Source organism: Theobroma umbraticum, unplaced genomic scaffold (assembly GCF_002168275.2).
Source record: "Theobroma umbraticum cultivar Fairchild unplaced genomic scaffold, ASM216827v3 scaffold_204.0, whole genome shotgun sequence".
Lineage (NCBI taxonomy): Eukaryota > Viridiplantae > Streptophyta > Magnoliopsida > Malvales > Malvaceae > Theobroma > Theobroma umbraticum.
In genome coordinates, this window is record NW_018397267.1 from 44,515 (window position 1) to 64,480 (window position 19,966).

Here is a 19,966-nt window from a genome sequence, read left to right on the forward strand (position 1 = left end):
CAACGCTCATCATTCAGAAGTCTAGATCTTGGCTAGAGCTTGAAATGTCAAAGATTTGGAAATGATTTTCATCTCGCGTTATAATATTGCTCGCCTAACAATACCATGCATGTCACGTCGCCATAAACATTAAACATGCCTAAAATATATATTTTTAATAAGCTTTATTTTCGTACTCTAATTCTAAAACCAGCACAGCACATACGCCCTACAAAGGGAAATTGTCTCTCAGTATAGAAATAGTGCCAATGGCAAAAGATCCCAATTGACAATAACCAATCCAAGCCATCAAAGTCTTGAGACCTTCAAGCAAAACATAACAGTCAAGGGATCTGACAGACATGGCAGTATATGTAAGCCAAGTCTCCAGCATTGTTCACAATAATTTCTCATTTCTAATTAAAATTCAAGTACACTATATGAAAGCTAGAAAAATCAGTATAAAGGGACAGATCTACTTGAGCCTAATTATCTCGTACATCAGACATTAACAAGTATTTTTTGACCTAATCAGAAATTTCCTCCCAGAGATACACAGCCAAAATGTAATGGAGAACATATACCTTGTCGCACATAAAACTACAGCTCAGTTCCAGAAGCCTTCTCCAATTGATCTTCATTTCCCTTCGACATCCCAGATGAAGGATCAAATTGCTCTCTCGTCATGAAAACAGAGTGTGATTGTTGGAAGGAGGAGCTTATGCTTGACTCTAATATCTGGTGTGGAAGTACCACATCAGGTTTAGCAAATGCCGCAGCCATGCTCACCCGTTGTTTCTTCATCAACCTCTCACCCTTAGGACTCCCTGCTGGGGAACCAACGTGGCAACCTGAATCTGGGGTCAAAGGCTCATGGTGAGAGGAGAAAGACTCATCAATAGAGTGGCTCTTGGCAGGGGCTCGTTCTTTGGCAGCCTTATCTTGTAGAGGAGATTCTGAAGTTGGGGCTGGAGTTGCAGGGTCAGTCTTCTTGTCAGATTCCAGGCCATTGTCACCAAAAGCTGGGACTGAGGCTCCAGAGCCAGGTGCTTCTGCAAGGACTCCGCTGAGACGCTGCTGCTCCTCAATAATTTTCTTTAAATACTTCCCTTGAGCCTCTATTCGCAACTGTAGCTGTCTCTGCACCTGTTGTACATCACAGGCACAGGAATTGCAGGCTTAATAAGAGCTAAGAATCTGTGTTTGGGGAAAACTCAACAAGTAAACCTAGCACCTGAAAAGTTAAATCTTGTCTAGCATGTTCAATGCAAAGAAATTTAGCAAATTGTTCCAGTTTCACTAAGAAAACAGAAGAAAATACTGAGTCCCAATGTTGTGTCACTCCTCAATACCATGCTACTATGAACTACCTTAGATATACAATTTACTAGTCTCTTTTTATACACCATCACCTTGGAAGGAAAGCCAAATAATAACATAATAACCAAATCAGTAAAAAATCTGCAGTGAGAAAACATGCCTCCAATTGTTCATGCAAGCGCTTTTGCACCTCCATCTGCAACTTTAGAGCTTCGGTAATTTGCATCCCACTGCAAGCAGGAAAAAAATAATTCCCTTAATTCCATGCAATTCAAGTTGATCAGTCAATTTAAGATGCCAAGCAACTTAAAAAAAAAAAAAGATGCCAAGTACTCATTTAAAGAAATAAAATTCCTTTCTTGAATGTGTACACAAGAACCTAGTTTCGGTGATGGATGGGGATTTTGGAATGAGATTTTAAGCTTGGGTTATGGAAAGATGATTTTGAAGAGGTTTTCATGGGAGAGTACCAATGAGCTCATAGGCAGGGAAAAGAAAACAAAATAGAGAAGAAAGAGAAAGAAGTGGTGTAGAATGACAAAGGTACTGGGTTGGTGCTGATGATGGAGCAGGAGCCCTACATCTCTAACCCCAGATACATGTCTTTTTCTTTTTTCAACTTCCATTTCCCTTCAAAATTTAATTGATTCTTAACTTTTATCTATTATTTCTAAAACTTCAAATTTTATTTATTTGATAACTAATTGCCATGTCATCTACTTCTATGCACATGTATGCCATGTCATCCAATTTGTCCACATGAATGCCAACATAGTAAGTTAACAAAGCCATTAGCCATGTCAGCATTTTTTTTCCAATCAAATTTGGCTCATTTGACTCTAAATCATAAGTTGAGAGCTCAATTGACATCAATAAAAAAGAGAAGGGGCTTAAGTGAGAATTTTGATCTAGTTCGAGGACTTATTTAATCCTTATGCCTTTTATTAGTTATTAATAAAAATCAATTCAAGTTGCTAGAAATAATATATTACAACTAAAATTTACTTACAATGTTCATCATTAATAGTCGCGGTAGGGATAACAGGCAACCTAAAATCACTACACAAACCCGAGATCATTTTTGCATTAACTGTTTATAGAGTACCCAAACCCTATTTAATCAGGTCAGACTGTGTCCCATGCCTGGATGACAGTATCCTTTTGTCATCCCTAACTGATTATTAGTAACTTTCATATGATTGACAGCTTCCAGCACTTTTATCCTTTTTCCAGCATGCCTTATGAATTTCTTATGCATGTAAATAGAAACTCTTCCATCTTACACTTCAAAGACATGTTGAAACCAACAAGAACTATTCCAACAATTGGTAACTATATATGAAAAAGGATATTTTCAAAAAGGTAAAACAAAAAAACAAACTGAAAAAGCTACAGCTTCACTTACGAGGAACCATCCAAATTGGAAAGCATATCCCCAGTTTCTTTCTTGTCAGCTTTTTTACCTTCATTAACAAATAGAAGAAACAAGTTATACTAAGAAGAAAATTATTGTACAAAAAAACTCAAGTTATAATGAACTTGAAAATTTCTATGCAATGTGAAGAATGAACTTCATGGGTCAAGAACAATTTAACAAAACCATTTTATGTCTACACTTAAAAAAAGAAGGGAACAAATGAAACCTACCATCAGATGAAGAATCAGGGAGATATTTTGCAAGGCGATATTTCTGGATACATCACAAAAGTAGAGTCAACAAAAGCCATAGATGATAATGAGGAATGTTACACTAACCACTCAACACAAGCCTTACTCCCCCTGGGGCAACTCCTGAACCAATGTACATAGATAAGTACAGTTCTGCATTAGGTTGAAAAAGAATAATATACCTGTAAATGGCTTTTGACATGGTATATTGTCAAACCTTGTACACCCATGACCCTGAGAACTCCTTTTGGTGTAGCTCCTGAGAGGGGGAAAAAGGAAACTTGTTTACCATCATACATGTTTCCATATATAAACACGAAAATCTTAAGGTATGTATAGTTTCCCCATGACCATGTCCATTCACTAAATGTGAGCCACCACACTGCCACATGCTTTCCCATGCAATTTACCAAGAAAATCTTACATAGATAACTCTTCACCGACAGGAGATTAGATGAAAGAGAGATTCTTCAAGTTAAACAAATCTATTTAATGTTAACTTTCCAGGAACTTTAAAACAGCAAAAGATTGGCTGGTAATAAAATTTTGCATAACCATGTAAACAATAAAGATACTACAGCACCCAATGCTTTCACATAATTTCCCCAGGGAAGTTTATATAAATAATCTGGACAGAAAGGACACTAGATGAAAGAGAGAAGGTTCAAGTTATAAAATCCCTCTAACACCTGAAGTTCCCAGGAATTTAGAGGAAACATATTTCCTTATGTCTATATTATCTTACTTCATTAATCTTATACAGAAAGCATGAATTCCTTTAGAGAAATGCAGCATGAATTCCAACCTTTCAACGAACCTTTTTTTCTTTTACTGCTGGCCAACCTAGTCAATTATATGCACAAACAAATTCAGGCTAAGAATTAAATATTAGATAGGTAGATATTCGACAAGACTCACGATCTGGCCCACCAAGTTGAGCTACAGCATCAACAAAACGTTCATGAAGCTCATGTGTCCAGCGCAATCGTTGCTTTGATGCAAGATTAGGGTTGTTGGTGAGGCTGTTCCCTCCACTTATGGGGTCCATTTGGCTAGCACCACAATCTAAATGCTGACCATGAACTATTGAGTTGTTGCGGACTAAACTTGAACCAGGAACAGTCTTTGGTTGATACATTTGTTGTTCATCTACAAACAATGGGGAGTAAAGAGACTCATTAAGAGCATAACAAATGCAAAGCATTGATAGATTCCACATTGATCTACAATCATAGTTAAGAGAAAAAATCAAACACATCAAAGATGCAACTTTCACCATCCTAACAGAAACGGAAGAAAAAGGATGAGGAAAGCAAGATTGCAAGAATTATTAGCCCCATTAGCCTACCAACATCATACATGCTTCCTCTTCTTCTTCTCTTATTATTATTTTGGGATTTTGCTAAAGACTGCCCTAAAGACACTTCTTAAGGTTGCCGTTTAAAGAAATATCTTCATTAAATGCATTGAAAATCATCAAATTATCTGTCAACCACTGCAGTTAATATGAAAATAATAACAGCTGCCAGCAAAACCCTTATTGTCATTCCACTTCTTACGATAATGACTGAAACCAAAGAATTCACAATCACTAAGACATTGCTACAAAGAAATGTAAAAGTAAAGGCAGAACTAGAGCAAGCTGTGAAAAGTCATAACTTTCTAATTGATCAAAATATATCCCCTAAAAAATACATAGCAGACTAAGGGAACCTTAAATTTCCCCACAATCAGAATCAATCCAAGATTGCCATTGCCAAAACACTGAGTTTTCCTTATCATACATACTGATATTGCATATAATTTTCCATTTTTGCTTTTCTTGATGCAACAGAGAGCACTGCATCTCAACCCTAAAATTTCTACCAAACTTTCTCTGACCATCAAGCTAAACCTAATCTTAAACAAGCCACTATCAGAAATATATGTAATATAACCCATAAAACCCTTTAAAATTTTCAAAGCTAGCTCTTGAAGAAATCCAGGTAGTGTCGATGTCTAGAAATGAAAATCTAAATTTCCCATTGGCAGCAAAGGTTAGGCACAAACATCTTTCAGTCTTTCACTTATATACCAGAGTTCCAATTTACAATAATGATACACATATTGGAAGGCTTAACGTGCACAATTTTTGTCCAGGGCAAATCAGTATTTATAACAGCAATTAAACAAAGATATGGTAAAAGATAATTGAATATTTGAAAATTTCAGTATAAATCAAACAAAGCAGTAAAGAAAGAAAAACCTCTTGTGTTTTTTTGTTGGTTGGGGGGGGGGGGGGGGGGGGGGGATGGCATTCTTTAATTTTGAAAATAGGAACTTTAGCTTTGAGCTGCATGTAGAAGCAAGGAATTTTGAAAAACCAAATCCTTGCAAAACTTCATCTCGCAATATGTAGAATAGGATTTAAAAGACGTTAAAATTTCTCCCACTATCATAGTATTTACCCTCTGAGTGAATGAGTATTAGAAAAAGGAAAGAATGATCAGATAAAAGTGGGAAGAAGGATAAACTGGAAGTGCATAGCTTTTAAAATAGAAAGGGGATGTAGCGGTGATTGATATTGAACGCATAACAACACATACTGAAAATGAGAAATGAGACTATGAATACAAGTGAAGAAAGAGAGGATGCGGATTTGCGGTTGATCAAAGGCATTTGGAGTTGGGAGCAGGTTGTCCAAATATGTATGATGCAATCGTCTATCATTTATTAACAAGAAATTACAGGCTAAATAAACACAATTCCTAATTCTATTCTATCACACCCCATCTCGAAACCAATTGGGAGTGTACCAAATGGAAAGCCCAAATACGGGGAAGAATTATTGTTCTATATTTGTAGTACAAATTGGTTTTCTTGTTCTTCGATAAAAGAAAAAAGGATAGAAAAAAATAGTGCAGCGATTATGATATCGGAAATAGAAATTAGAAATATTAGTTAGGATTAAGTGTGTGTGGAAAGAAACAGGAATCGAAAACATTGGCCGATCCATTTTTAAAAAAATATATAAAGAAAAGAAAATCGATTATCAAATAGAAGGCAAAGGCAGAAGAAGCTGAGAAGAGGAAGTAAAACCAAAATTTAAAAAAGGAAAAAGGAAATGAAATTTGGAGAAGTAACAGCAGCTAAAGTGGAAAGAGGAGAGGGCCGAGCAGAGCGTACCAGAAGCAGAAGCAGATCTAGGAGCAACCCATCCCTTCAAATTTCGCCCCTCACTCTGCAACGTAACTATAATTTAAATTTTACTCGTACTTTTGACAAGGATGAGAAAAGTAATCTACCAATGTTTGGAGGCCAAAATCAAAGGGAAAGAAAAAGTCCAAAGAGGCAGAGCAGACGCAGAGACACACCCACCACCCCCACAGGCCAGGCCACAGCCACGATTTTTGCTTTCTTTTTATTTTTCTTTATATATATATATATATATATGCTGAAGTTCTACCGTATATACGTATGTACAGGTAGTATGTATGTAAGTAACACGATAACCGTAATAATTTTAGTACCTCTGTACATCACTTCTTCTTTACGTCTTTCTACATTTTATTTATACCATTATATTTATTTGTGCAATTTAGGGATTTATTATTATTAGTATTCTTTCAAGTTTCAGGCAAAAGAATTAAAGTCATTCATTTATTTTATTTATTGACTTCCTCATTGCTGTATGCATACACATGAACAGAGGTAACGTGAAAACCCAGGGTCAGCCAAATGGGCAGCCCGCGGCCGTAGTTAGTAATTAAGGGATGCTCGTCTTTATTTGATTGTCCGCTTAGTATGTCTAATGAAAATCATAATCTCTTACTTACGTTTAATACCAGATTATACATATGTCGATAACATACAAAGTAAGTATTATATATAATGAAATAGAAGATTGACATGTAGCGACCGGCCTTGGACGGAATCTACCCAATTATATTCCGTTGGACGGAATCTACCCAATTATATTCCGTCCGGCAATTTCTGTCCCTTCCGTCTTTGATTGTTACGTGATTGAAAGAGGATGCCAATTTTTTATATGGCTTTTGGATTTTCTCCGCCCCGCCTTGTACATTTGATAATTTGATCATTATCATTCACCAGAATAACTTTGTTAAACAAAAGCCAAAATCCATTTGCTACCCTACCATCTCTGTCATCCCCAACATCCTTTATTCTGCTTCCCTCTATCCTTTGGCAATCTCGTTCAATCAAAATTTTCTCTTTATCCTACACAAATTGCCTGTTAACAACACAGCAAGTTCAGATTTACAGCCTAAAATCCCAACAGCATTCTAAGTTTGGACTTCAGAGATCACATGGATTTCCAATCACAGCAGCACAAGTTCATATGTTTGAGACACTAAATGTATTGATATTTAGAGCATAAGCAACTTGGATTTACAATTTTGAGACTACTTGTTCCATTCATCTCAAAGCTTGGATTTCCTGCCAACTCCATGCACATGAATAGATCAGCATTTTTACACTTGAGACTGTAATAGCTAGAGCATACAGATGAGTATCACTCATTTCCATCTCTACATGCCATATCCAGTTAGCCCATGGGGATTAAACTTGGCATCACCCCAGATCAGAGATCCTGTTGTTGAGTCCAAGTTCAGCATCTTTTTCTTCCCTTCAACAGCAGATCCTTCCATTGTCAATCCTCCTGGACTCTCATGTGAAGTTAGGCAGCTTTCAGTAGAACAATCAGCCCTCTGGGAATGCAGACCGGATGGCATTTCTTCATCTTGGCCGCATGCATTGACCACCTCAGCAGACTGAGAGGAGTAAAATCCAAGTGGGTCAACACAATAATTTCTCGGCACCTTACTACTAAATCCTAGGTTATCTGTTTCAGTATCTGCACCACCTCCAATAAAATGATCAGCAAGCATCTTACAAGCCCTCTCAAGCATGGCCATATATCTTCGTTCTGCATCCTGGCGAATCTGCAAGTGCTTTTCGGCCTAAAAAGGAGAATATAATAAGATTAGCTAGCTTGAGAACGGAATTTACACTCTGATCTGGAGGGTTCTTTCCAAAATGTTAAGTAGGGCTTTTCCCACTATCAACTCATTGCTTGGTTCAAAGCATAATGAGCCTCACAACAAGTTTCTCCAAGACATCAGTCACAAGCTCAAAGATGAATGTAGAATTGCATTAAAACCCAGAAACACCCTAGAGGTACTACCCACTTTATATCACTTCATAGCCACATCCACAAAAGAGAAATGTACTACAGAAGGGGAAAAATTACCTCTACTTGCAAATGTAATTTACTCTGCACTTCCATCTGTGCCCTTAATGCCTCCTTCACCTCATAACCCCTGCATATAAAATTCATTTCCCCTCAGAACTAAGCTTAAGATTTGAACCCAGCAGTGAACCTGAAGGAAGACCCATAATTTTCAGACAAAATATGAAATTTCTCACTCATTCATGTCAGAACTTGGCAAACTTGGGGTAGAATTATTTGTTCCAGGGCTTTCTAAAAGGTATGAAGCAGATATCCCTTCATGAAAATCGGAAAAGAAACTTCAGTCTGCAATCCTAAATACTTATCACATGATTACCTTATAAATTATTATCCAAATACACATACACCTGGTTTAAATCAGTCACCAAAGAATAATTTTAGTTCACTTGTAAATCAAAGAAAGAGTGGCAGAAATTAAATTATTTTGGTGAAAGAAACTTCAAACGTAGATTCAATTTAGCCAAATTCATTTATAGTAGCATATACGTGTTTCAGATCATATACTAAAGAAAAAGAGTTGGAACAGAACCTACCATCTTTTGGTCCCTCACCCATATCCTTCCCTGATTGCTTACCTAGCCTGTATTTCTGTAACACAGTGAAAATACCACAGGACAAGGTGTCAATGAGAGAATAAGTTTCAAAACAGATCTCCAAGTTTATAAATTTTTTGACAAGGTAAAGGTTGACAAGAATGAAGAAAACCTGGAGGTGACTCTTTAAATGGAAAAGAGTTAGTCCTTTCACATTCATTGTCCGCATGATGGCCTTTGGTGTAGCTTCTGCAGTTGTCACCCATAATCAAAAGAAATCTAATTGCGAGATGGTGAAAATGCTCAAGTAAATTTGAATCTATTGTCAGCCGTAAAAAAATAAATAAATAAATAAAAGATTAACCTAGAAACATAGGCCACAGCAGATGCCCAACATCTTACCGCATAATGCATGCATGAAAATAAGATAACAAGAACAAACATAAGCCTAACAAGCATAAACACTGACAAACACTTGGCAAGAGAAAAGCTACAGTCTTTATTCAGAAAACGATAGGGAATTGGGATTTGAATAGCTGAAACACTAAAGAAAATTATAGATGCAGAAGGTAAGCCTGTTTATGACACACCTAAAACCCCACGCAAGTACAACATAAAGAAGGACAAATACCAGTTATCATCTGCTGAGTATGGAAGAAAGCAGTTTATTATCTAAATTGAAGTAGTACATAGCAGACTACATTGGGCTTTTCTACTGAAGCACATTACATACAATAGTGGTGGCTGTTGTTAGAAGCGAAATCATGTTGATGCATTGGTACTATATGACAAAACAAGAAACGAAGTATAGGGTAGAGCATGTAGCAAAGTTAAATTCAGAGTCTAGTTGGTATCCCAGAAAGGTGATAAGGAAATACTTTGGAAAAGGTCAGCAGGTAACAGGATGGTAAACACAATTGAAGTGGGTAGGTTCGGAGAGAGAAAAATGAAGCAAAAAAATAAAAAAGGTGCAAAATATAAAATTGGAAGCAGAACGAAATATACTTAAGCAAAGTGAGAACAAATAAAAAAAAATAAAAAAAAGGGGAAAACCTAAAAACCCAGACGGAAATATTATAACTATTTTTATTAAAAAAAAAAAAGAGGGATGGAAAATCCTACTATTGGGGCCGCCAAGTTGAGTGACGGCATCGACGAATCGATCGTGGAGGTCCGCAGTCCAACGGAGGCGAGGCTTGGGATCAGAAGTCAAGACGAGGCAAGGCTCTGCTAGAGCTCCTTTGTGATTGAGATTTTGAAGCATCTCTTCCTGATGATGAAGATGAGCTTGGAGCCTTGGATGATACATATCCATTCTCTTCCTTGTTCTTTTTACTCTAATAAGTATGACATCCCTAATCCCTATTCCCCCACCAAATCCACCCAAGAAGAAACTAGTTTGCCTCCTGCTGTGCCGACTGCCGAGTGTAGGTCAAACAAAGGAGATGGTTAAAAACAAGCCCACCCCACGCCAACCCGGCCCGCCCCGCTGGCTGCTCCTCCCCGCCCTTTTTTACTTGTATACTTTCGGCATTCATTAAATGTTGAAAAATAGAAATTTTCAGGGATGAATTTATGAATTTATTCCAAATTCTTACAATTCAAACGCTTAATAGTTAATTTACAATTACAACACTAAATTCGACATCTTTGCCTTATGATTGTAGGGGTAATGTAATGGTCCACTTTGTTAATGTTTGAGTTACAATTATGGGATTTCAAATCCCTCTTCAATTCCTAATACATGACACAAACCTTCCTTCATCTAGTTTCAAACTCGCCTCAAATGTTTTCCAAATATACTACTTGCTCCTTTCAGTTATTCAAATACTTATCTTACTCCTCTTTTTTTTCTCATTAATTACTTCCAACTAAAAACCCAAACCAGGTTACACATTTGAACAAGGAAAAAGAGATGCCTTCAACGCATTACATCATAAATTGCAATACCATAATTAGATCAGACACCATCCATTCATCAAAAGCCATTAACATTGTCCCCTTCAAATAACCAATAGCCAAACAAGTCATATAAAAAAAATTCCATAACCAAAGGAGGAAGCTTGATCAAAATTATAAAGCAGATGTTAGTGTTATGAAAGAAGCTTGATTTTGATAGGAAGAATCTGAATCAACTCTACTCATGCAAATGATAAGTGAATAGATGATTGTTGAACTACTCATATGATCGAAACAGTTCCACTCTTGGTTTATGCCTAACCAATGATCAATTGACTCAATACACAACGAACATGTGGTATTGCAAATTGCAATTCATATATGGCTGACAGCTTCAAGAATGGTATCGTGAATCAGAGTCTATCTATAGGAGCAAAAAATTTAGATTATATATATCTTTTAATCTTAGATTTGGGTATATAAACATCTTTTGCACTGAGCATTAGCTGTTTGATTGAACGGTCTGGAGATCAGAGGTCCTACATGACTAAAATCCCCGAGGAAATGAATGAAATATCCATATCTACGGTAGGATTTAGGTTGGTTGATTCAGATTCAGAACCTGTAGCCATGCAAATGCTTAGCCCATCTTCTAGCCATGTAAGGATCATGGTAATCCCAACCCTCAACACTGCTGGTCCTTCCACCAACAATGCTGATAGCAGTGTCTCCGTCGCCATCATCTGTTTCCCTTTTATCCTCTATACTCACCACAGTTTCCCCTGTTTTGATGCATTCATCATTTCCTCCCTCAACATAGCTATACCCCACAGACACAGGTACACACTCGCCCAAGTCCAACAAAACCCTTCTCTCTTCACCCCCTCTTAGATCCCCAAGCCTAATGATCTTGGCGTCCTCCCCAATTCTCAATTGAATGTCTCTAATCACACCTCCCAACAACTGTCTTAGAAACTCTTCAAATTCATGCATGACAAAGCCATTAGAGCTGCCAAAGCCAAATCCCACATGAAACCGATGTATTGGAATAGGCAATTGCAAGTTCATGGCATGGTATGATCTTGTTGGGCTATCAGACAAATGCAAGATGCAGGACTGCAGATTCTTATGTGCACGATCTTCAAGTATCTTTATCCCTTTCTTAAGCCCTTCAATTGGATCAGCTTGTCCCATGTAGAAAAGACGATCAATGACTTGTAACGCTGATCGCTTCCCATAGGATGTCATGCGCCTGAGAGGGAAGACGCGTGCTGCAGCAGATGAGTATGTCACAATGGCCAAACGATCAATTGGTCGGAGGGAGAATACCACTAATGCCATGGATTGTTTTAGAAGCCTCAAGTGTGGCCCATTGGGGCTTGCAACCAGTACCATGTCTGTAGCTTGTGAATGTGTCAATTTTATGCAGAGATAGGCAGGTCTCCTATTTGAGGAGGAGCACATGTAGGAAGGTGTTTGTCTAGGTTGCAACAGTAACGATGATGATGAGGAGCTGCTGAAGTGATGATGATGGTGATGATGGTTTGAGTTGTGCCCAATGCCCGGCATTTGCAAAGAAGATGAATGTGAGCAGGACTGATGCCGAAAGCAGCAGGGGTGAGTCAAAACTGCTGGTTGGAGGGGAATCAGAGCTAAATCAAGACGGGGATGATTTTGTGTGTGGTCAGGCTCAATAGGGTCATCATCATCATAGCGTGCTGAGCGAAGGAAGGAACGTCTATGAACCCGGAAAGTGGCAATGGAATCATCCAGGATACGGAAAACAGGGTCACTTTGGTTGCAAGAGAGGGAACATGCAGGTGGGTTTAAGTTGCGCGGTAACTGCGTCCAGTGGGCACGGCAAATAGGGCAGGTGATGCTACCATGACGAACATTGGAGGATATGCAGGAAAAGTGGAATGCATGAGAACACTGGGCTGTGAAAATAGCTTGCCCTGGGCTGCTGCCAGAGCTGTAACTTAGAACCTCCAGACATATAGCACATAAGTTCTGTTGCAATGCATGAATAGTAGTATAAGAAAATCTGATGAATGATTAAGTAATAAACTGATTGATATTGTTATCATTCTCAACGATCCATTGCACAGATCTAAAATGGACAATATAACTTTCTTTGGTTACTGAAGTCAAAATTACTATATAAAATCACTAGAAAGGTATAAGTAAATCTCATAGTTCAAACATCTGTAACTATTGATGATTAACATGTCAATATTCAAATGTTCAAGCTCCAATTGTATTTTTCAAATTGCAATGGTCCAATAGTATACAATGATTCAAACTAATATGGAATGAAAATGCAAATATGAAAAATTGCTATGTTAATTATATTCCACTCCTAATCATCACTATAATGATTGTTTTAGGATAAAGAAGTTATTGTAGATTATGAAATAAGAGAAGATTTAATAAAAATGAAAAGAAAATGAAATCAGGTGGATGGGTGCTACTTTTATAATTTGTTTTTTGTCCAATCATGATGTCACATTTGTTGGAAGATGCAGACATCTGGGTTTTAATACAAAATTTCTGCTGAATTATTTAGAATAGATTATAGTATTTGTAAGTGAATCCTTCTAAATTGGGCAACATGCATACGTCCAAACTAGGAATTTGTTTAGTTTTCAATTTTATTATAACCAAATAAAAAAAAAATACAGTACCACATATGGCAATATGAGAGTAATTCAAAGGGAGCAGAATAGTTGAAGTTGGAAGTGTGGTGGTAGGAAATGACGCGAGGATAATGGGTTTTTGCAGGTAGTGGGGACAGCTGATTGTGGATCTTTGTGTAAGGTTGAATTCACATGCTTTGTTTCGTCAATCAAGCAAACTTTTTTTCAATACCCAGCTGTTATTGGAGCTTGAAATCTAGAGTTACAACACAACAATAAAAAAAGTTGCCTTGTGAATCCAGAGAATCGAGAAAGTTGTGAGAAGCGAAGGCAAGTTGGTAACTTTGCACAGCTCAAATAACTTACTATAAACAAGAGATCTCTTATATACACCGCGGTCAATGGTGAGATGAGAGAGCATTGGATTCCAGGAGTGTATACTAGTCTACTTTTTTTCTAGTTTCGAAAAATAACATTACAATGCCTACCCTTTCATTCTCTTAACTCTCCTAATAGTATATGTAATTTCCCTGGACAAGAATGAAAAGGTTTAAAGAAAAAAGAAAGGGAAATGTTGAATGGAGGTACCTTAGAAGTAAGGTCGTTATGGCTGGTGAAGGATTCTGCTTCAATTCCGGCTTCAGCTTCCGACTTCCACTTTGGCTTTGTGGGTGACACTGACATCTGCAGATTTTTCCATTAACACGACAAAATATTAGAGCTGTCGCCACTAAGAGATGGGAAATTTTTTTCTTTTTATAAACTCAAAAGAGAAGAGCTGTGATTCAGAAACGATAGAAATTATAGTTGAAACCCAAAAAAAACGATGATAAGTCAAGTTAGAAATTTGCAGTAGAAAATGTAAAGAGTAAGACTGCCATATTCGATAGAAAAGGGATCTTTAATTAATCCACCTTGTATCTGATATGGAAGATAAAGTGGAGAAGGGGAGCTTAGCTTACACGAGGAGGGCTATTCCTGGAGAAGGAGCCGCATGCAGCGACCATCATCTTCCTGGCTGCATTTTTGAGCTTGGAAGATGTTCCTGATCCTACCCCCATCGCCGTCGGATAGTGAAAAAATGGGATAGAAGGGGAAAGAGTAAAGACAAGTCTGGCAAATCTGCGAAGATGTCCACCACTCCGAGTCCCTTTGCTGCTGTTGTTGTTGAGCCTCCACTTTTGTATTTTCGTTTTTTAATTTCGCACTTAGACAGACAGGCTTAGTATCTCTATTCTTCTCTCTCCCCTGCCCTCCAATGCGCTGCATGTAGAGAGTAGACCCATATATACTTGTACACGCCACACCTTCCTTGCTTTTACTTTGCAAGGACTCTTTTGACGGAAGACTACCAACTTTTTTACGCGATTCAAAAATTACCTGTAATTTATTTTATTGGCATATATATATATATATATATATATATATATATATATATATACACAAACATATCTGACAAGTTATTTCGTACTAGTACTAATAGTATTTATTCTCACACACTTTAATTGCTTAAAAATAATTATGTAAAAATTGTTCATAAAATAAAAGATAATTTAATATTTTAATTACCAACATCAGGATCCCCATTGTTTAAATAACTAATATAGTTTTTGTTAGCATATTTTTAAAATTATATCTTTTACATATAAAAAATTATGATTATGTAAAAGTCATATTAATTGAAAAATTAAGTGATTATTGTATTATAAGTAAATTTTTACATAAATAAAAAACATAAATAAAAATAAAATAATCCAAAGAAACAAGGTAAAAAAAGAAAACAAGTGGGGAGCAAAGCTAATAAATGCAATAAATAGATTGTTGAATAAGTGCAATGCAGGGACCACTTTTAGGCTTGTCTTGTTAATTTGGCGTTAAGACAGTGCATATCATATCCTTTGAAAAAGTAGCAAGGACTAGAGGCCAAAGCCTGGCCCTCTCTTTGCGACTAGTATATTGGGACCATAGTCCAAAAATAGGTAAAGTAAAGTAAAAGACCGTTAGGCGTTCGATTTGAATTTGAAGTCGAGGCAGGCACAGGTAATTTACCAAATTAAAATCCAATATCTCATGATGGCTGGCTTCTCTTGTCTTTGGCCTTTAGGCTTCCCTGTTGTGGGTGGCGCCACATATATACATATATGCTTTTCTTCTCCTCGTTGCCTTGCAGACTTTAAAACACATGGGCCCTTCCAACTATACAAAATACTGATGGGGACCCCAAAACATTTATCTTTAAACATGTGTATATATATATATATATATAAATACCTCTAAGTCTAACGCAATTAGTATATAAAGTCCTCTGCTAATTGACGCACAAAATACATACAGTATTTGATGATTATCATGTTAAGTTTTAATTTTGAGTATCCGAATAATCAAAATTCAAGACACCAATTTCCTAGAAGCCAGAAAGGGACTTATGCATTAAAGGATATTATTGAGTTTTGACCAGGCATCTTTTCAAGCCTTGAGACATATGCCAAGGCTTTTAACCATCCTCCTCCTCTCCTTCTACCTCAAAAGAAGTAAAAAGGAAGGGTTGCTGCTGTCTGCTGTCTGCAACATCAACATCTGATCTCAGTTGCTACCTAAATGTCTTTGAACAAACCAAAACAAAAGGGCCGTCTGTTTGCTTACTTGAGGTCGGGCAATTGACCATTTCAAGTCCTCTCCCATTTTTTTTTTTTCCATAAATCAAAAGTTTCTCTTTTGCACGCTTCATCACAACATTCCTACGGTCACTAATTTTCACGTCACAATTGGTTTCACCATTTCAAACTTGGTAGCTTTTAATGTTCCATAACTATTGGGAATCACTCGTTTGCTATGTACTGACCAATTACTTCTTGCCTTCAAACCACACACACCACAGCAGTTATATAACTCCAACCAGTCTTGGATTTTGATACTCATTATAACTAATTGCCGCACCAACCAAATCCCAGATGAATTCAGTAACTCTATTTTTATTCAGTTTCTCACAAACTACGATAAAGGTATATTTGGGTCCCCTTGAATGCAATCCACCCCGCTCGTACGAGGTGGTAGCATAACTCGTAGCATTTCATACATCTCTTCAACCTGAGGATGACATCTGTCCCCTACGAAGAATACATGATTCTTTCCTTTCACTTCTACATAACTAAAACCAGCAACTTTCTTCACTTTCCTCTCCTTCATCATCTTCCTTACTCGGGCAAACTCATTCCACTTCTCTTGCGCTGCATATACATTAGCCAAGAGAACGTAGCCACCAGAGTCACCAGGCTCTAGCTCAATTAGCTGTTTACCAACGTGATTTGCTAGTTTATCATCCCCATGCAATCTGCATGCAGCAAGCAATGCTCCTAGAACAGCACCATCGCACTCACTTGGAGGCATTTTGTTCACAACACTCATGGCCTTCTCCACTTGTCCCGCTCGACCAAGGATGTCCACAAGGCAAGAATAGTGCTCAGCCCTGGGTTGTAAACCATACATGTGACTCATTGCATCAAATAGCCTTTGACCTTTTCTACAAAACCAGAATGGCTACAAGCTGACAAGACTCCTACAAAAGTGATCTCATCCGGCTTGACACCTGATGTTAGCATGGCTGCAAAAACATGTAATGCATGCTTACCATATCCATGGTGTGAATATGCTAATATCATGGCAGTCCATGACACAAGATCCTTAGCCTTAAGACCTTGAAAAGCAAGCCTAGCTGAATTGAGATCCCCAATTCTTGAATATGCTGAAAGAAGAGTGTTAGTGAGTGAAATGCCATGCTCAAAGTCAAACCCCAAAGGAAAAACAAGAGCATGAGCTTGCCCGACCTCTAAAATGCTATTGCAGGAGGTCAACACGCTAGTGATTGTAGTCTCATTAGGTCTGAAGCCAGAACGAAGCATGAGGATCAGGAGGCTGAAAGCTTCACCTTGAGCTCCATTTCTTGAATATCCATCAATCATGACATTCCAGGCAACAATGTTCTTATCAGGCATCGAGTAGAAAAGCTCACTAGCCTTAGGCTATGTCCCCTTGATCAACGTATGCGGTTATCATGGCATTCCATGCGGCTATGTCTTTGCTTACTGGCATCTGATCAAAGTATTCCCTAGCCTGTTTTGTCATCCCGTTTCTTGCCAAGCCCGAAACCATACTTGTCCAAGAAATCAGGTTTTTTTGAGGCAAAGAATCAAACAATTGAATAGCCTCGCAGACTCTGCTAACCTTTAGACAGGCAGAAATCATGATATTCCAGGCATACAGATTCCTTTGAGGCATCTGGTAGAAAAGCCTAATTCCATCATCAATCCGGCCATTGTCAACATAAGACTTGAGCATAATTGTCCAGGCAACAATGTTTTTGTCAGGCATTCGGTCAAAAACATGGCGCGCTTCATCAATCAAACCGTTATGTGCATAACCCAAAACTACCGTTGTCCAAGACACCACATTTTTCACAGACATAGGCATTTGCTCAAAAAGGAGACGACCCTCTTCAACTTGCCCTACTGCAAAATACCCGGAAATCAAACTAGTCCAGGAGAAGACATTTCTGTCAACCGTATCATCAAAAAGTTTACGAGCTTCAGGTAGACGACCGGCTTTCACGTAGCCGTGGATCATTGCGGATTCAGCAACAATGTTTCTATGGGTACGGGCATGGAGGTAAACAGCGCCTCGGCTTTGGGAGGATGATTGTTTTTCAAATAAACAGTGATCATGGAAGCATAAGAGGCGGCGTCCCTATGACTTGGAAGCATTTCATCGAAAAGTTGCTTTGCTTCTTTGACTTTGCCACGGCGACCAAAGTCGTTAATCCGCATATTAGACTCGCGTGTATATGAAGCAGGTTTTGTTACAAAGATTTCAGTATGATGTTTGATTGGGTGAGCAGAGAATAAGAAATTGAAATGAGCAAAACGTCTGATTAAGGCGGGGAGATTGGAAAGATGGCCGCTCATAATGGCGTAGATGACCAACCCGTTAACTAGCAGTGCTGTAGTAGCAGTATTTTACGAATGAATTAGATAAAAGATTGCGAGCATTACCAGAGAAACCGGAGCGGATTGGTTTGGTTTGGTTTGGTTTCAAAGGCTCAGCCTTGGCATCCTAATCTTATTACTAATATATACATGCTCGCTAAGGTCCTTACCTGAACATTAATACCTTTGGATTTCGATCAAAACAAATCGGATTTCCATGCACCAAGTCCAAGATCATGGTAAACATTAACGTTGTAAAGGAATCTCAATTTGCAATTTGCATGGAAAGGAAAGATTCCCGTGTAACCATGCACTCGATATTTATAAGGTGTTCAAAGCAAGATTGAATCCCCTTGGCAAATGTTATGCCAGCTTGTATTTGATTTTGAATGTTAAAAACACCAAACACTGCATACACTACTTCTTTCCGCTTTAATTAAAACAGCAAAAGATTGATCAAAATGCTAAACCCTAAATCAGTAAGAAGAGTTAAGTTAGTAAAAATCTTCCACAGTAAAATATCTAGTGGAGACAATACAAATTTCGCAAAGTTTGATCAAGTCACCATTGCTGGTGGCCAGCTCTGAAAAGTAGGTGCCTCTGCCTTGGATCTGATTCTGGCAATCTTTAGTAGCATCAGCCGCACTATTCATCCCTTCTACCATGGTGTCCAGGGTGTCGGAGTTGAAGTCATTGTTAGCCGATGAAAGCTCAGATACGGCCTTGTTGCTGCAGCTTTGACATATTTGGAGGCGATTGCGGTCCACGGGAGTGGTGGCATTCTTAAGAAGGCCGGCTATGAGGGACTGGGCGTGGCTGGCCTTGGTTTGAGCAAAGCGTAAAGCGGCATTGGCAAGGTCACCGGCCAGGGCCAGGGGGCCACCTGTATTTAAAGTCTCAACACAGAATGCGTAGTCAGAGGTGTGGTTGCACACCTCCTTCACAAGCTCTGTGCCATTTAAGGGAGGGGCGATGATGAACAAGATAAGCAGACAGAAGTGAGCGGGACTGGGAGGTGGAGGATTATACCTTGTTCTTGCCATGTCTTGTTTCACAGATAATTCGGTTTGCAAATTGCAAAGTTAAAAACTAACTTTTGCTGGGCTAATCGGGCTTCAAACTCTACTGCAACCCACTAGACAGAAAACAGGCGGGCTCGGAGTCCAGTGTGTCAGACGATGCAATTATTGATGCAAATGACTTTACTACCATTCCCCTCGTGATTCCAGCTTGAAAGTGGGCAATGTTAGTTGGAAACTTTATATGCTGCGCTGGGACCCGAACCAATCAACACTGACGGGGAGGACAGCCAATAGTGGTTGATGGGTGATCGTGATACCACATGACATGGGCCCGTTGCCACCCGTTTAGTTAATTAACTAATAATAACAATAATACTGAAGGACTTGTTCTAAAAATAATAGTAATAATAATACTGAAGGCCACCTAATCAAACTGCGCCCCGTGATATCATTTTTACCAACAATACAGCTTAAGACCAAAAATTGTCACCACCCAGCTTCCCTTGGTTGAACCAACTGCTCCCATGTGAAAGCCCGAACACATGTGACTGACTGTCTATCAACTTCGCGGACAAAAAACTATCAGCAACAAAGTCACAACTGCATACTACAAGAGATGCCATATATACTCTAATATTACATTGCAATAATAAAAACACTACCAAGAAGCTAGATTACC

The 19,966-nt window shown here is 38.3% G+C and overlaps 5 protein-coding genes across 5 annotated transcripts; all 5 read right to left on the bottom strand.

Moving 5' to 3' along the window:
- Positions 1-202: 202 nt before the first annotated feature.
- On the bottom strand, positions 203-6,345 carry LOC110423678 (myb-like HTH transcriptional regulator family protein). Its single transcript, XM_021437965.1, has 8 exons — positions 6,252-6,345; positions 6,133-6,187; positions 3,886-4,116; positions 3,150-3,226; positions 2,947-2,989; positions 2,705-2,762; positions 1,460-1,529; positions 203-1,125 (listed from the first exon to the last, which is right to left on the bottom strand). Exons 3-8 carry the CDS (start codon positions 4,103-4,105, stop codon positions 580-582), a joined length of 1,014 nt encoding a protein of 337 aa, XP_021293640.1. The 5' UTR covers positions 4,106-4,116; positions 6,133-6,187; positions 6,252-6,345; the 3' UTR covers positions 203-579.
- Positions 6,346-7,309: 964 nt separating this feature from the next.
- On the bottom strand, positions 7,310-10,182 carry LOC110423677 (protein PHR1-LIKE 3-like). The gene is made up of 6 exons (XM_021437964.2): positions 9,874-10,182; positions 8,924-9,000; positions 8,752-8,806; positions 8,395-8,473; positions 8,219-8,288; positions 7,310-7,928 (listed from the first exon to the last, which is right to left on the bottom strand). Exons 1-6 carry the CDS (start codon positions 10,064-10,066, stop codon positions 7,497-7,499), a joined length of 906 nt encoding a protein of 301 aa, XP_021293639.1. The 5' UTR covers positions 10,067-10,182; the 3' UTR covers positions 7,310-7,496.
- An 83-nt stretch (positions 10,183-10,265) lies between these two features.
- On the bottom strand, positions 10,266-14,528 carry LOC110423676 (putative E3 ubiquitin-protein ligase EDA40). The gene is made up of 3 exons (XM_021437963.2): positions 14,249-14,528; positions 13,875-13,970; positions 10,266-12,660 (listed from the first exon to the last, which is right to left on the bottom strand). The coding sequence occupies exons 1-3, from the start codon at positions 14,345-14,347 to the stop codon at positions 11,266-11,268; spliced, it is 1,590 nt and encodes a 529-aa protein (XP_021293638.2). The 5' UTR covers positions 14,348-14,528; the 3' UTR covers positions 10,266-11,265.
- Positions 14,529-15,596: 1,068 nt separating this feature from the next.
- LOC110424531 (pentatricopeptide repeat-containing protein At5g56310-like) lies at positions 15,597-18,361 on the bottom strand. Its single transcript, XM_089784819.1, is given in 5 exon segments — positions 15,597-15,848; positions 15,930-16,807; positions 16,810-17,302; positions 17,304-17,933; positions 17,936-18,361. Coding segments are annotated over 4 exon segments (1,962 nt in total). The 5' UTR covers positions 18,245-18,361; the 3' UTR covers positions 15,597-15,848; positions 15,930-16,277.
- Positions 18,362-18,596: 235 nt separating this feature from the next.
- On the bottom strand, positions 18,597-19,831 carry LOC110424062 (uncharacterized). Its single transcript, XM_021438549.2, has one exon. The coding sequence runs from the start codon at positions 19,306-19,308 to the stop codon at positions 18,760-18,762; it is 549 nt and encodes a 182-aa protein (XP_021294224.1). The 5' UTR covers positions 19,309-19,831; the 3' UTR covers positions 18,597-18,759.
- Positions 19,832-19,966: the final 135 nt, after the last annotated feature.

What these genes read in the sequence shown, in the direction of transcription:
- LOC110423678 (XM_021437965.1), bottom strand. Translation starts at nt 4,105, where the DNA reads ATGTATCAACCAAAGACTGTTCCTGGTTCAAGTTTAGTCCGCAACAAC. An exon ending in ATGTCAAAAGCCATTTACAG is followed by an intron (nt 2,990 to 3,149) that starts GTATATTATTCT and finishes TGATGTATCCAG; the next exon opens with AAATATCGCCTTGCAAAATA. An exon ending in TCCAATTTGGATGGTTCCTC is followed by an intron (nt 1,530 to 2,704) that starts GTAAGTGAAGCT and finishes TCCTGCTTGCAG; the next exon opens with TGGGATGCAAATTACCGAAG.
- LOC110423677 (XM_021437964.2), bottom strand. Translation starts at nt 10,066, where the DNA reads ATGGATATGTATCATCCAAGGCTCCAAGCTCATCTTCATCATCAGGAA. An exon ending in GGGTGAGGGACCAAAAGATG is followed by an intron (nt 8,474 to 8,751) that starts GTAGGTTCTGTT and finishes ATTTTCATGAAG; the next exon opens with GGATATCTGCTTCATACCTT. An exon ending in CCAAGTTCTGACATGAATGA is followed by an intron (nt 8,289 to 8,394) that starts GTGAGAAATTTC and finishes TTTTATATGCAG; the next exon opens with GGGTTATGAGGTGAAGGAGG.
- LOC110423676 (XM_021437963.2), bottom strand. Translation starts at nt 14,347, where the DNA reads ATGGGGGTAGGATCAGGAACATCTTCCAAGCTCAAAAATGCAGCCAGG. An exon ending in CCAGGAATAGCCCTCCTCGT is followed by an intron (nt 13,971 to 14,248) that starts GTAAGCTAAGCT and finishes AAAAATCTGCAG; the next exon opens with ATGTCAGTGTCACCCACAAA. An exon ending in ATAACGACCTTACTTCTAAG is followed by an intron (nt 12,661 to 13,874) that starts GTACCTCCATTC and finishes GCATTGCAACAG; the next exon opens with AACTTATGTGCTATATGTCT.
- LOC110424062 (XM_021438549.2), bottom strand. Translation starts at nt 19,308, where the DNA reads ATGGCAAGAACAAGGTATAATCCTCCACCTCCCAGTCCCGCTCACTTC.